Here is a 15,178-nt window from a genome sequence, read left to right on the forward strand (position 1 = left end):
TACCACATAGGTGGCAGCACACTAAACACCGATAGTGTGATAAGAGACGTAGGGACACAGGTGGACAGTGGTCTCACCTTCAATAACCACATTGCCACAACAGTCACGAAATCCTTCTATGTGGCACACCTCATCACTAAGGGATTTTCATCCAGAAAAAAAGGAGGTCATTGTCCCACTGTACTCATCCCTCATTAGACCCATTATAGAATACAATGCCCCATTTGGTATGTACCTCTCAAGACATCTGCAACAACTGGAAAGGCCGCAGAAATACCTCACTAAAAGAATCACAGGCCTAAAGCAGATGCCTTATGCTGACCGTCTAAACAAACTCCACCTATACTCTGTCGCATATCATCTACTCAGAGGTGATCTCTGGTTAACATACAAGGTGATGTCAAACCCAGAGCTGTTGGACATGCTACACTTAAAGAAATCCCAATCTCTCAGTGACACATGCTCCAGGGATCTAAACCTTGTCATCACAATGAACAAAACATGCTGGAGGGATAGGTTCCTGACCCAGAGACGCCCCAGACTCTGGAATAGACTGCCCATACATGCCAAGCAGAGCGCCTCTTTGGCCCTCTTCAAAAGGAACTTTGATGATTAGATGGGAGATAGAAAATTCACCCCAGGGATCACATCAGTTGCCCTTATAGACAGGAATCTAGGGAAGTAAATACTATGGGAAGAAATAACCAGGGAATTGTTATGGCTAGGCTTCTATAGGCCCTAGACCTGATAGCCTAGTACCAACCTATGAACCTATGAACCTTAAGGCTAGTAGATCACAAGGGAAAAAAACAATATGCCTATGATTATTTCAAAATATATTAATATTTCGAAATATATTGATTGAACATACGCACAATACAACCAATGAACATTGCAGAGTGACAGAATCAACCAATCACATAGATTTTAACAAAACAAAACAAAATACTAAGTATTGCTCTCGGTATAATCAGAAAGAAAAGACACATCTGTCAACATATAGGCATATTCGAGGTCACATTTTAGAAAAGAGTCTAAAATGAAATCATGAACTAGTCATTTCATAAGAAACTTTTCAGCTAACTGTTATTAAAAACCATTATGTCAATCTTATTAAATCTAATAAATGAACTCAATATGGATATATATTCAAAAATATAAACTACTAGTTTAACAAAGTAAAAATAATAATAATAAGTTTGTATGAGCTACAATCTTTATAGAACAGGAATAGTCCGAGTTTCCTAAATAAGTGAAAGCACTATATAACCAATAAGCATAGCGAAAGGACAATATCAGTCTATTACACTGGTTATATAAGGACAGTATGGTAATCTCTGTCTATTACACTGGTTATATAAGGACAGTATGGTAATCTCTGCTCTCAGCACGTTCAAAAATTAAAAACATAGCTGGCAACACATAGATGTAGACATAGCTGAAAAGCAGTTTCTTATGAAGTGACTAGTTCATGATTTCATTTTAGACTCTTTTCTAAAATGTGACCTCGAATATGCCTATATGTTGACAGATATGTCTTTTCTTTCTGATTATACGGAGAGCAATACGTACTATTTTGTTTTGTTTTGTTAAAATCTATGTGATTGGTTAATTCTGTCACTCTGCAATGTTCATTAGTTGTATTGTGCATATGTTCAATCAATATATTTCAAAATATTAATATATTTTGAAATAATCATAGGCATATTGTTTTTTTCCCTTGTGATCTACTAGCTTTAATTGTTTTTTCTGAAGAAGTAATCTATACACTTGTACATTATGGTAAAAATATGTTTCTGTATATATTGTCGTGTAGCTGCTATAAATTTATTCATTGTGATCTTCCACTCTTGAAACAGGTTCTTCTGGTTTATACTATTCACATGACAAGTTACAGTCAAATGTTTACTGATACAAATAGATTTCACGCTCATTTAATCAGTTTGCAATACCCCACATTATATATATATACTTTAATTTTCCACATACTCTCTGAATCAATTGTATACGTGTCTACATTTTTAAGTACCAATTAACATTAAAATGTTTTATGTTTTATTCTAATTCACCATAAACTTTATCAGTTAGTACCCTCTTTTCGTTGATTGGTTCCTTTTCCTTGTGCTCTATGCCCATTGGCCGTGCCACTAATTTGCTGACTGAAACCCAGTCGAAATTTCATTGGCCCTTTGCAGATTGGTCATTATTCCTGACTAGCTGTTTTGATTGCCCCTAACCGCAAAAGCAGAAATAGTCGTAGCCGTGAATGCGGACGGCCTTTGTTTTTTTTAATACACATAGGGTTCATTATAATTTTTGATGGAACTACTGATTGGCTGACTGCCACATAGTCAGTACTCATTGTTTGGTTCTAAATTGTTTGGTTCTAACCATGAATGCGGAAGTGACTGTAGCCGTGAATACGGACGGTCTCCATATACTATTTACAAATAGTTGTATACATTTTTATACATTTTTAAGCACCAATTAACATTATAATGCATTAGGTTTAACTCCAATGCACTAAATACATTTTTAGTTAGTACCTCCTGTGGCTAACTGGCTCTTTCTTTTTGTTTTCTATGCCCATCGGCCGAGCCATTGATTCGCTGACTGAAATGTAACTATAATTTCATTGGCTTTTTGGGGATTGGCCACTATTCTTGAATAGCCACATTGATTAACCCTAACCATGTAAGTGGAAGTAGCCGTAGCAGCGAATGCGGATGGTTTTTGTCTTTAGCTTTACATAGTGCTTAGTCTGGTTTCTGACCAAACTTTAGATTGGCTGTCATCCAGCCAGATTCACTGCTTGGTCCTTACCGCGAATGCGGAAGTGGCCGTAGCCGTGAATATGGACAGTCTTCATTTTTTAGCCCCCTGGTCTCATATAGGTCTTACTGTAATTTTTGGCCAAATTACCGATTGGCTGTTTGCAATCTAGGCAATTTATTGATTGGTTTTCAAAATCAATCACTATTTTGATTGTCCGTAGCCGTGAATGCAGATGGCTTTGCCCTGAAATTCATGATTCTCTGTTTACTTTTTGATAATCTATTGTATTGTCCATTAGAAGTTTAACTAAGAGCTGAATGGCTCTAGATAAGTTGGTCATAATATTCATCACTTCAGTCAGCCTTCACGTGATCGCGAATGCGGACGATTTTTCTTTCTAATAATATTGTCTAATCTCTATCCACAGCCACGAAAGTGAACAGACTTAAGCATTTATATATTCATCACTTATTTATATTGATTACACTGTGGGTATTGATTTTTTAAGTATTTTGTATCATATACATATATATGCAATTCGTACAAGGTTACGCACACTGAGGCTTGTTTACTAACAGTTCCTTTAACGTTGCATATAAGAGGAAAGTTTTTTAATTAGATCCAACATGTGTATTTACTGCCGAGACAGCGGCAATACATATTGTATGTGCCCTATGCTTATATATGCTATGAAAATTCTATAAACTATATAAATCTTACTTTTCTTGTTGATTTAATTTCTTTGTTATTTTAATATTTTTTTTTAAATTATGGTTAAAAAATGCTGGCAATTAAGATTCCACTCTTTTGTTTAACATGGCCATAGTTTTTGTTCTATACATTTTTACACCATGCTGTTTCAAGCTAGGAACTATGTTTTGCCTAACTCTTTTACTATTGGTCATATGAACCTCTTCTTAACCTAGGATTGGTCAGATGTATGTATTGCTATTATACTTCCTGGTTTTATGTATGGTACTTCTGATTTGTCAAATTTTTGAAGGTGTGTCAGTTGTAACCAACATGATTGGCTACTCATTGTTATTTTAACCAATATGGACCTTTGTACTTTATGATCTGATGAAGGTGAAGTCTTGACGAAAATGCTTATTAATGTACTTAGGCCTTTTGTTTGTTTTATGCTTCAGTTGCCTTTTTTTTACACAGCCTCAGCCATGGTGCCGCTTCAGGATTTTTCACTATTTTTGCTTTATTTTGACCTGAAACATCTTCAGCGTGAGTAGGATATATATTTTTCTAATTTTTTTTTTACTGGTCTTCTAGGACCTCACTGTTACCAGCCCAGTCACCAGTACTCAACATCCATGCTGGGTCTACTAGCTACTGTCCAACCACCCTGGACTTACTCTGTTTTTGGTTGGTCTGGTCATGAATCCTGATGGTGTCTGGGGGCTCAGACCATCTGTGCATCAAACCCACCACACTCACTGCTTTAAGTCCAATGCATACCCCTTAGGAAGCATATTAATGACCACCGTCCCATTTTGGATGACCATGCTCATCCCCTCCCTGCTACTTCATCAGCTGCTTGAGTCACTAATCAAACCTGGGTTGGCTGGGCCATAGTCAGGGCTTTGTCCCGCTATACTAATAGTGCGGCTCCTTGTAGCCAGTTTTTGTGCTCCATGCCAAGACTGCCAACTTGGACTGATGGGTATTAAATGCCAGTTTCATGGTATTTGCACTGAATACTTACAGACTCCCATGCCAGATGCTGGAAGTAGCAATAAGGTTGACACTAGCCAGTCAACACAGCACAACCTATATACTTGTCTCCCAGTATAGCCACAATAAGTGTGGGATCTCTGGCCCCTAAGTAGCTCTCAAATTTCCTCTTAAGTGCTTCTTGCCTCATCTGGTTTTTGTATCCACACAGTCCAGCTTCCCTATGTTTTTGATGTAAAACACAAAAAATTCAGCAGAGCTCTAAGACATACTTTTGTTAAAACATAAAATTGTTTAATTGTTAATTCCTGTGTAAAGGCCAAAGGCCATTCAGAATGCAGATTCCTCAGTGAATGCATATACCCTGGGACCCAACCAGGTATCAAGTTGTTTTTTTTTTGAATATCTACAAAGAAGACAGTCAAATATACAAAGGAACCCTGTTCCAGAGTCAAACTAATGACTGCATTAAATATTTTACTCTTAAGACTGTCCTTGACTCTTCAATTCTGTAAGTAAAATATGTAAACTTAATACATATCTGTACTTAAAATATGTAAGTAAAGATGGTGTGTGTGTGTGTGTGTGTGTGTGTGTGTGTGTGTGTGTGTGTGTGTGTGTGAGAGAGAGACTGTGAGAGATACAGCTCCTGCATTAACAGCTAAATTTCCCCTGATATAATAAAAACTCAGCTATGTTTGTTTAGCACAGTAAATAAAAATGTAATTATGGGACATAGGTCACCTACTCCTACCCATCCTCATCATAAATATTACATTCTTCAAACTATTAATACACTGAACCTAAGATTTGATAAACCTTACTTGACTGTGAAATGACTGTTCTACACAAAAGTGTTGCCTTCTGAGCCACTAGTCTGTGTTAAGCCATATATTCATTATATGTGCCAATTCCTCTTTCCTCAATAATATCAGTTGTGTGTGATCCCTTTCAAAAAATGTAGGACTGTAGCTGTCATACCTGAAAGATAATATAAAACTAAAGCCTGTCATCCCACTAAACAATGCATTTAGTTCTGCATCCATCGTCCAGTCTTAAAGCATTATGTGACTGCGATGTCACTACACGCACCCATCTAACTATCTGCAGTAGCACTCTGTTGTTATAGGACCATGTCTATTAGCAATGCAGTAACAGAGAACCACTCTCCCCTTCCTCTTCTTAGATGAGGTAAGTTTCTTCTGGAACAACCTTGCTCATCCTCCTCATGTGATCTGAGATTTATGACCTGATAGTCTTTTAGACCAGAATCACTGTCACCTCTTGGAGTGCACTCTCAGTTTGCTGGATGACACACTGCTGTATCTGAGATTTTCTGAACATCACAAGAAGTGTGCTAAATAACCATATTTCTTGATTTGCAGTAACTCCTGAGTTTTGGTCGCTGTCATTCTGCAGTTGCATTATGAAAGCCACTTTTGTATAGAGATTATGGTAACACAAGTGTTATATACTGACTGCGATTATACTGTATGGTTTATGCTATGGATAGCAGGAGTTCGTATGTAAAAAAAATGTAGATGATGGCAGAATGTGAAAGGAAATGCAGCTTTTCATGTTTTAACACACATGATCAGAAACTAGCAGTATGCATGGCACTGACCTTTGACTTTTTAAGTCCCCAATTCCTACTTTTTTTCTATATATGGCAGCTTCAAACACCACAGTCTGACCTGCTTTTCATCTGAGTGCAGGTTCTCTGGTACAGACTGAATGCTTTTTATGTATTTGCAATCCCAGACTGTAAGTTTTACAATATAAATATAAATGTATAAATGGGCAAGGCAATTTTATTAACACAATGGTACAGCAATGCAAAGATGTTTTCTACAAGTGATCTCATACTACAATATAAGGGAGTTAGTTATACTTTCTATGACTGCACTCTCTCCTTTTTATGAGGTATTTGACTAAATTATTTATTAGTTTAATTATGTAACAGTACTTAATTTTGTTAAACAGCTCAAACTGAAAACAATGTTTATGATAAATTTTCAGTGTAATTAAACAAAAAACAACACAAAAGCAGAACCAAGTACCACTAAAACACAAAATACTGCCTTCAGAACACCAGTAGCAGATCAGAAACAGTACTGACATGGAGGGTTTTGAAATAGATGAAAATACAACATCCAAAATTCAACTTTTTGCAGATGATGTTCTAATTACATCAGCAGGATCTAATTCTTCTATGCAGTCTCTATTTGATAAAATGATGAATTTTAAAAGTATTTCTGGTTTAATATTCAATGAAGAAAAAACTAAAATACTACCTATATATACACGAAAAAATATTCTCATTAGTGATTTTACTAAATATGTACCCAATTCAGGTCAGATAACTTATTTAGGTATAATACTATCTAAAAATATTAAATCTATTATATATAATAATTATAATACCTGTTTTCTTAATATACAAAATATTTTTAATACCTGGAATAATATGTTTTTTACTATGGAGGAGAGACTTACATTTATTAAAATGATAATATTCCCCAAGATTTTATGCTTAATACAATCAATAATACTTCCACCTACAAAAATAATTATCAAGAAACTGAATATACTAATGTTAAATTTCCTATGGGCACCTAATAGACCTAGGATTGCATTAAAGAAACATACTAATAGCTGGTCTCAAGGGGGTATTTCTTTTCCAGACTTTAATTTATATACTATCTCTTCTATTGTAAAAGTTATTACTTTATTAATAGAGCAGTCATATGTCGCAAAATGGAAAGATTATTGGGAGCTAATTAGTATGCACTTCATGAAAATCTCCTTAACACATAAAAATATGATTGTAAATAACTCCATGTTATGGTTACTAAAGGAATTTTGTACTTCACCTATTACACCTAAACATATGGTTTGTTACCCATTAAATATTATTATTAGCTATCGTAACTTTATATTCATGCACCCTAAGTATAGGGAATGGAATTTTATTATATTCCCTATAATGTATACTCAGGGTATGCTTTTGTCATCTACTTCTGAAGGAACTCATTTAGCTATAGATAATGATCTAAAGTACTGGTATCAGTTGATATCTGATAATAAAGTTAAAAATCTAGATTTCTTAAAACAAGAATTTGATTTAAGAGAAACTTGCTGGTTAGAGGTTCAGACCTTTAGACAACATCTCATTGATAGAATAGATCTAATGTCTATAACAGTTAAAGAATCTATTCCAACACTGATTGATTACTTGATATTAAATTTACAACATAAAGTTTCTGATAAAGGTAAAGTTTCATACATACATAAAATTATCAGACAAGAAACTTTTTACAGTGTAGATACATACTGGAATTATTTCACTTCTATTAATGGGGACCCACCAAATCAACAAGATAAACAATATATATTGGAATCTGCCTATAGAACTACGTCTTCCATTGTCTGGAGACTTTATACATGGAAATTTTTACATAGATCTTTTTATACACCTTTGATGATGAATAAAATAAATAATAAAGATAATCTATGTAAGAGATGTAATGTAGAAATCAATGCTGACTGGGCTCATATGTTTTATGACTGTATAAAATTGAAAGAATACTGGAAGTCAGTTAATGAATTTTTGCAGGCTCTTTTTACAGATAATTTAATTATTTCTAAATCTCTTATATTATTCAACACACCTGTACCTCAAAGTGTTAAAAAGGTTAAGCTTCCCTTGTTATGGTCTATTCTAGCAGTGGCTAGGAAAATAATAACCAGAAATTGGATTTCAGATACACCTCCTTCGTTCAATGAATTTAAAAATGTTATGAATATAGTGTGCCATATGGAAATAAACACAATTAGGTCAAGAACAACTAGAAAAACATTTTATTATATTGTATGGGATAATTTACAAAATTTGTTAAAAAAATCCTAATTTCAATAGCATGGTATTTTAGTTTAATTAATTGATCTGATTGTAGTGGATGTCTTTGTAAATACTTTAGTTGTTTTGTTGAATGTTATAATCATATCTATTTTTAATTACTTGTATAAAATTGTTATGATATTTCTCTTGTATGTTAAAACAATAAACCTGTTTTGAAAAAAAAAAAGAACACCAGTAGCAGAAATAAGTAGTCCGTAGGTGTAATCCCAAATTCTTTAATAAATCACAGCAAATAAAACACAACAATTTAGCGCTTTCGTTCAAACACCTTAAACTTCATCACAGTTCTGTTTTGTGCTATAATATTTCAGTTTATTGTATAGTATTAATATCCTCATATCACTCTGTGAGATTAGAAATACTTTGCAGCTTATTCTACTGCAAATTATTGCAAAGGTGAGAGACATAAAATGTGTTTTACGTTAAAGTTTCTTCCCTAGAATCTGACCTGCTTTGGTTACAGTGTCAATGTCATGAAATACTGCTTTCTTTCAGCACCTTTGGAAATAGTGTTAGTATATTCCTTTTTCACTACTTTTAATTTTTAATAGTTGCCAGGGGGCAAACAAGCTTGTATGTCCTTTCCTTTTTTGTTTTTTGGTAAGAAAACTGTTTTACTGCTTGCTTTTGCTAGCAGTATGAGACAGTAGGCCAATGTTTTCCCCCATCCTCAATAAGCAGTTATCCTCAATGTTTAGCAAATACTTGAGAAAATTTCCAAAGGAATTAATGCAAAATATCACAGAAACATGAAGTAGCGCAAAAGGAAAGTGCAGAATCAGTTACAGACAGGAAACAGGAAGGAATAATTACATTACGTTTCTTTAAATTGAGCAGTATAGGGACTACTTTAAAGAAAAGAAAAATTACTTTGTGAAGAGGTGGGCTTAATACCTTCACCGAGTACATAGATGGTAGTTTTCCTCTGTAAGGAATAAGGAAGAAAGACAGATGCACATAATCTACTAGCCGAAAATTTTAATTTAAGAATTTAAAAAAGAGTCAGACTCTTTCTGCTCATTATATCAAAGGCATTTACAAAATGGAAATTTGGAGTGGTGTGAAACAAACAGGGAAATGACAATACTTTTTAAATATTTTAATTTTAAAATGTAAACATAGATTTAGAATGGGAGCAAGGAGTTTATCTGGCTAAAGTAAAATGTAAAACAGCATAACCAGCTAGAGGCAACTGATTTTTACCAAGTATAAGAAGTGTACTAGAGCTAGTATCAATAATTCTTGTTATTCTGTTAAGTACCTGTATTTTTATTAGCTTATTTTATTTTAATTTTATTTTCATGCAGGACATGGAAATCAGTTCCTATGAGCTCCAGTCTGTTCTTAACAAAGTTGTTTCGAAACGTAAGTAATATACACTAATTGTTTTGATGTTCTTTATTTCTTTTGCAGATTAGGTTATCTGCATGCAAAACTTCATAAAATATAATCTGAAAGTATATGATGGAGTCTAATTTCATAAAGAGAATAGCATTTGCATACCACTTGAAAACATTCACCATTCATATCTGTTGTATGAATGTTGTCATGACCACATTCAGTCAGTAAAACATGCACACAAAGAAAATTCAGTGACTTTATAATGGCAAATGCTGCTGACTGAAGTGTTTTCAGACAAGCAGATGATTCCCATCTGTGGGATCAGCAAGCTTTGGCTGGGCATTTAAAAGAAATACAATCCCTCTAGCATGTTTTGAGTCTGCTCCAGGACCTCAAACCTGTGGGTCATGCCAAGAATAACATAAAGTGAGAGACATCCATTCTTTATCCCAATAAGATGCCTCATTTGTCACTCCAGTGTCTGAATAAGCCATAACTCTAATCTGACCTCATCACCAGTCTTCTCACCGTATCATAGACAGAATGCACACTAACCCTATAGAAAAACTTTGCCTTCACTTTTTGAACCCGTGAGCTTGTTCCTTTAGTCACTACTTACATCTTATGACCACAGGTGAGGAGGGAGATATAGAATGAAGGGTCAATGAAAAGTTTTATCGAGATCTCAACTCCTACCTGAATAACATTAGCAAGGCTGACGTTACTGTCTCACTACATTTATCTGTGTCATGTCATCTCCTCCCATTACACTTAACAACACCCTGAGGGTAGCTGTCCTCTCCACCTCTAAAGAGAAAGAAGGTCTTTTCTGGGGGACCATCATGGCCCAAGATTTGGAGGTGCTGATTTTCTTTCTAGCCACTTTTTCCTTAGAAGCTAATCACGCATGTAAGAAGTCATAGTCAGATGAGACTTACAAGATCACTGTTATCCTCAAGCAAGAAAGATGCCACCAGGCTGGATACCACCCCAGCTACAGCTGCATGTTCATACTCCCTGTCCATCAAAATAAAAAAAACAGGAACTCTGACAAGATAGAGCCTTGGTGAAGTCTGAAACCCATCTTAAATGAATATAACAATGCTAAGAATATGGGCATAAGTTTCACTGAATTCATTCAAGGACCTGAGAAAAGTCACCAGGATTCTTCTTTTCAGGAGAAGGCCATGCTTATGTGACTTTTTCCTGACTAAGAAAAAGTGTGCAAGTAGAAACTGGGGAATTATATGCTACAGGATAAAGTCATTATTACAGAACAGTTTTAAACACCCACACTACATTGTCAGACAAAGACGTTAAGTGACTTGTTTAGTGGCAAACCATGGGTAAGATGACAGGATTCAAACCCAGATCTTCAGCTTTTTACACAATGAAACATTGAACAGAGTGCAGTAGAACTAGCATCTTCATTTGTGGTCCAGTGTTTATCACCACCTCCCATGCATTAGTAAAGAACAGTTTAACAATAAAGTACTTTTGTGGTGACATATCTACCCTTTATGCATGACTTATCTCTTCCACTGTACCAACAGTAATTATCTCAATCACATCTAATATTCCAGAGATAAGCTGAAGTTACTCATCGACATCTGTTTTTGCACCTATTCTCTTTTGTATCAAGTCTGTCATCATCACCAATTTCTTCCTTTGCTGACTGTGAATAAAACAGATCTACTGTTAACAGTTGATCCTTGCAAATGTTGACATGCTTAATTTTGACATACTTACATAGATATGCTACAGTGCATGCCCCAAGGCTAATCCTAGGAGCATATAAAAGAAAATAAAGTGATTTTTTCAGGGGGGAAACCCCCCCCTGTGCCCCACACTCCCTGGTAAGTATATATACTAACTCTGAGATCACACTATCCCCCTACCCTGGGGACTGTCAGTCTCACCTACCTGTCAACCATCTGTATATATTGACTAAAGTGGGTCAACATTACTGAGGTCGACATTAGTCAGATTCAGTCTGTGCTGAGCAACTCATATAAAACACACCCATTATGCATAACCAACAATCTTTAATAGTAGTATTTTTATTAACAACCCTCGTCCCCTAACACCTGCCCCTAACCTTGTGTAAGGTGTGCATTTCATTCCATCGCATGAAGAGTTACACAGGTTTAAGAGTCTGAATGGAGGGATAATAAAATCAGCAAGCAAAGGAGAATAGTATTGCTGGAATTGAATTCATCCTCAAAGACTTGGTAAGTACCTCCAAAAGGTAGACCTTTTTTTTTTTTTTTCACAAAATATCACCAAGACAACACTCATATATCGACTTTATTTTATGTAGCATACATCATAGACAGAAGTTGATTAAAAAATGTAAAAAAAAGACAGCTGGGTGCACAAGTCACATGATAAAAATGTGCCCAATCCTGGTATGCACACTGATGCCGGGACTTGAAAAAATGACTAAGTAGAATCCTCAAGATATAGAAACATTCCTACAATGGGGTTAGGCCAGGCTCAGGGGAGAATTACTCTGTTGTAGAAGGAAATAGGAGTCCACAAAAACACAAAAACTGATGGGCTGAAAAAGGGTCATAAAGATGATAGAATGGACTACTGAGGATAAGAAAGAAATTATGTATTGCTACTATTATGCAAGAAGCCCAGAACTTCAAGATAGAAGACTCTCAAAAAGATTAAGATAGAAATTAGAGGAAAGAAAAATACTTGCACAAGGAAAACTGCCAACAGCTTCAAATGAATGTTTGTCTTCATTAATACAGCAGAACCAAGAAAAACATTATATTGACAAAGAAAGTTTGGGCTGTTTAGAAAAAGAAGCTACTGAGGATTTCTGAAAATATCAAGAACAAAACCTAGAATTTTTTGAAAGTTATAAAAAAGAAACATGGCATGGGAAAGAAAGAGAGATCTGATATAGTGAAATATTCATGCAATGAAGAAAGCCAACCTAATCAATACAAACAAAGCAACTCCAAAGATATTTTTTAAACACCTTTATTGAATAACATTTGTGACATAGGCAGTTTTGCATTTATATAAAAGTAATCAAATGTTTTAACAAGTTCACGTTTACAAACATTATATCACATATATTGCTATATATATATGACTGATTCCTTGTGCTAAAAGTTTTTGTGCTCTAGTGTTATTATCAAAAAACAGTTGCTTAACAGCAATGTTTCTAAACTTGTATATATTATCAAGGTAAACCCTTATTTTATGCTTAGCATTCTGCAGTTTATCCTATTCTTGTTCGGTGAGATTCCCCCTATTCTGCAATACTTTAACATTCATCAGTCCCTCTAAACAATTCTTGTTACTTCTTAACCATAGCTCCTTTTATTTCTACCCAATTTTTAAACTCCACCTTAATTTTATCCTACTCCCTAGCTATATTTTCAATAGCAATTTTTATCCTCTACTACCCATTCCTTAAATTCTTCTCTTTTCAACAGATGGGTGGGAAAGTGCCAGTGTCTCATTTTTATTTCATTACCCTGTGTTTTATTTTAGCTATTATTGGTACATGATCTGAAATAGTTATTGGGTGCATATCAAGACCTTCAATTAAATGGACATGCTCCTGTGAAATGTAAATTCTGTTTAGCCTAGCCCACTTTTTATATCTTGGGGAATAATATGTAATCTCACTGCAGACTCTTATTACTGAATTCACATCTTCCATGTCAAATATTCTCATAAATGTATTCAAAAATCTAATTTCCTTGCTATACTTTCCCTTCTGGGCCCCCCCAGACAAATCTTCACTATTGCAAGTCAAATTCCAGTCCTCACCTGTAAGTAATATTCCTTTCTGAAAACTGATTGTTTCTAGAAGAATTTTCTTAAGCTCCATTATAGCATTTTAGGTGGAATATAAATACATGTCAGTGTAATCCTCCTCCTTTGCCAGTAGTCCCTCACCACTACAAATCTGCCATTATTATCTTTTTGATCCTCTTATAAGTACCCTTCTTTTCCTTTTCCCCAGATATTCCCCTGAATAACCATCCTGGAAACCTTTCTTTATCAAATTCACATGTTCAGTTTTTTCCAAGTGTGTCTCCTGTAACATAGCAATTTGCACTCTCCATTTTTTATATAGTTCACTATTCTTTCTTTTTGTATTTATCTGTGATACCATTGACATTTAAAGACATTACAGAAAGCATCATTGTATTAAAAAATATTATTTCCATCTTTTATAACACCTTTTTTGTTGAATATCTAGTTCCAACTTTTGTTACATTTCTTGTCATATCCATTCAGGCCTATGCCACATTGTACAAAACTTTTCTGTTTTATTGAAAGCCCTCAAACAAACAACAAACAAACCCTCAATATCCCCTAAAACCTATTAAATGTAACACTAACACACAAAACTATGTACATCTTCAAATATTGAAGTTGTACCTTCCTAATAGGAACAAATGTCCCAAAGTGACAGCTGCACTCATAGACTTGAGATAACCTAAAAGAAAGGTTATCCATGCTAAGACGTATGGTGCAGTCTGTGCTTCTACTAAGTGCTAACTGGTTTTGTCTGTCCTTTATAGCTCTCCCAGCTGGGAAAACCAGTGAATGCTTTCAGAGAACATTATCTCCTAACCAGTTTCTCTTTTTTTCCCCAGCCAATATTCTCCTTCAGCCTGTAACCAATTTCTCTTTATCAGATTGTCTTCATGGAGACATGAGAATCAGACAGTCAATTTCTCTTTATGAGGCTGTTTCCATGGAGACATGAAGGCCAGATACAGAATTGCTACTAAGCATACATTCATTTGCTAGAAAAAAAGCTTCATTATACTCAATATTCTTTTTTCATTTACTTGCTTTCTGTTAAAACTTGTTACTAAATCAATCTAAGGTCCTTAATTCAGTCATTCCCCCATGCAAGAATGAGGAAAAGCACATTCATTTTTCTTTTGTCATGTTCTTTTAACCAGGCTTTGTTTTTACAATGCACTATCTACATTTCTTAAAACTGAACAAGAAGAGAGAGAAGGGAGAAAGAAAATGGAAAAAAGAACAGCAGCACTTCTGTACAATCTCCATTACACTTAAAATAACTGAAAAACTTTATAGCATGCAAAGAAAACCATATACCACAAAAATAGTACTATTAAGAAAAAATGTTTTCTTTACTTGCAGTTAACTTTCCCCATCTCCCCCTCCCCAAAAGCATTTTTCTGAACATTAATGACATGAAGTAGGGCATATACTTTAGAGTCCCCCACAACTCCAGTAAATTCTGGAAAAGTCCAATACTTCCAGATTTTCTTATTCTGTTGTATTTCACAAATATAATTATTGCATTGTAATCCAACATTAAGCTATTAGCTGCATTACTGTTCATCTCCATCTCCCAAATCCTATCTCTGTTTTATTTCCAATGTCCTCTTGATTCATCTAGTCAACTCTCATGCTCCTTTCCTTCCCTCCATTTTCCAT

General features: G+C 34.8%; 1 protein-coding gene across 4 annotated transcripts in view; it reads left to right on the forward strand.

Moving 5' to 3' along the window:
* Positions 1-15,178, forward strand: part of CAPN3 (calpain 3) — a 673,389-nt gene that overhangs the window by 524,134 nt on the left and 134,077 nt on the right. For all 4 annotated transcript variants that reach the window (XM_044074071.1, XM_044074072.1, XM_044074073.1 and 1 more), the window contains one exon: positions 9,691-9,748. In XM_044074071.1, coding sequence (XP_043930006.1) covers positions 9,691-9,748 — 58 coding nt within the window. The remainder of the gene's footprint in view (positions 1-9,690; positions 9,749-15,178) is intronic.

Source organism: Protopterus annectens, chromosome 6.part0 (genome assembly GCF_019279795.1).
Source record: "Protopterus annectens isolate FY-2018-M chromosome 6.part0, PAN1.0, whole genome shotgun sequence".
Taxonomy (NCBI): Eukaryota; Metazoa; Chordata; order Ceratodontiformes; family Protopteridae; genus Protopterus; species Protopterus annectens.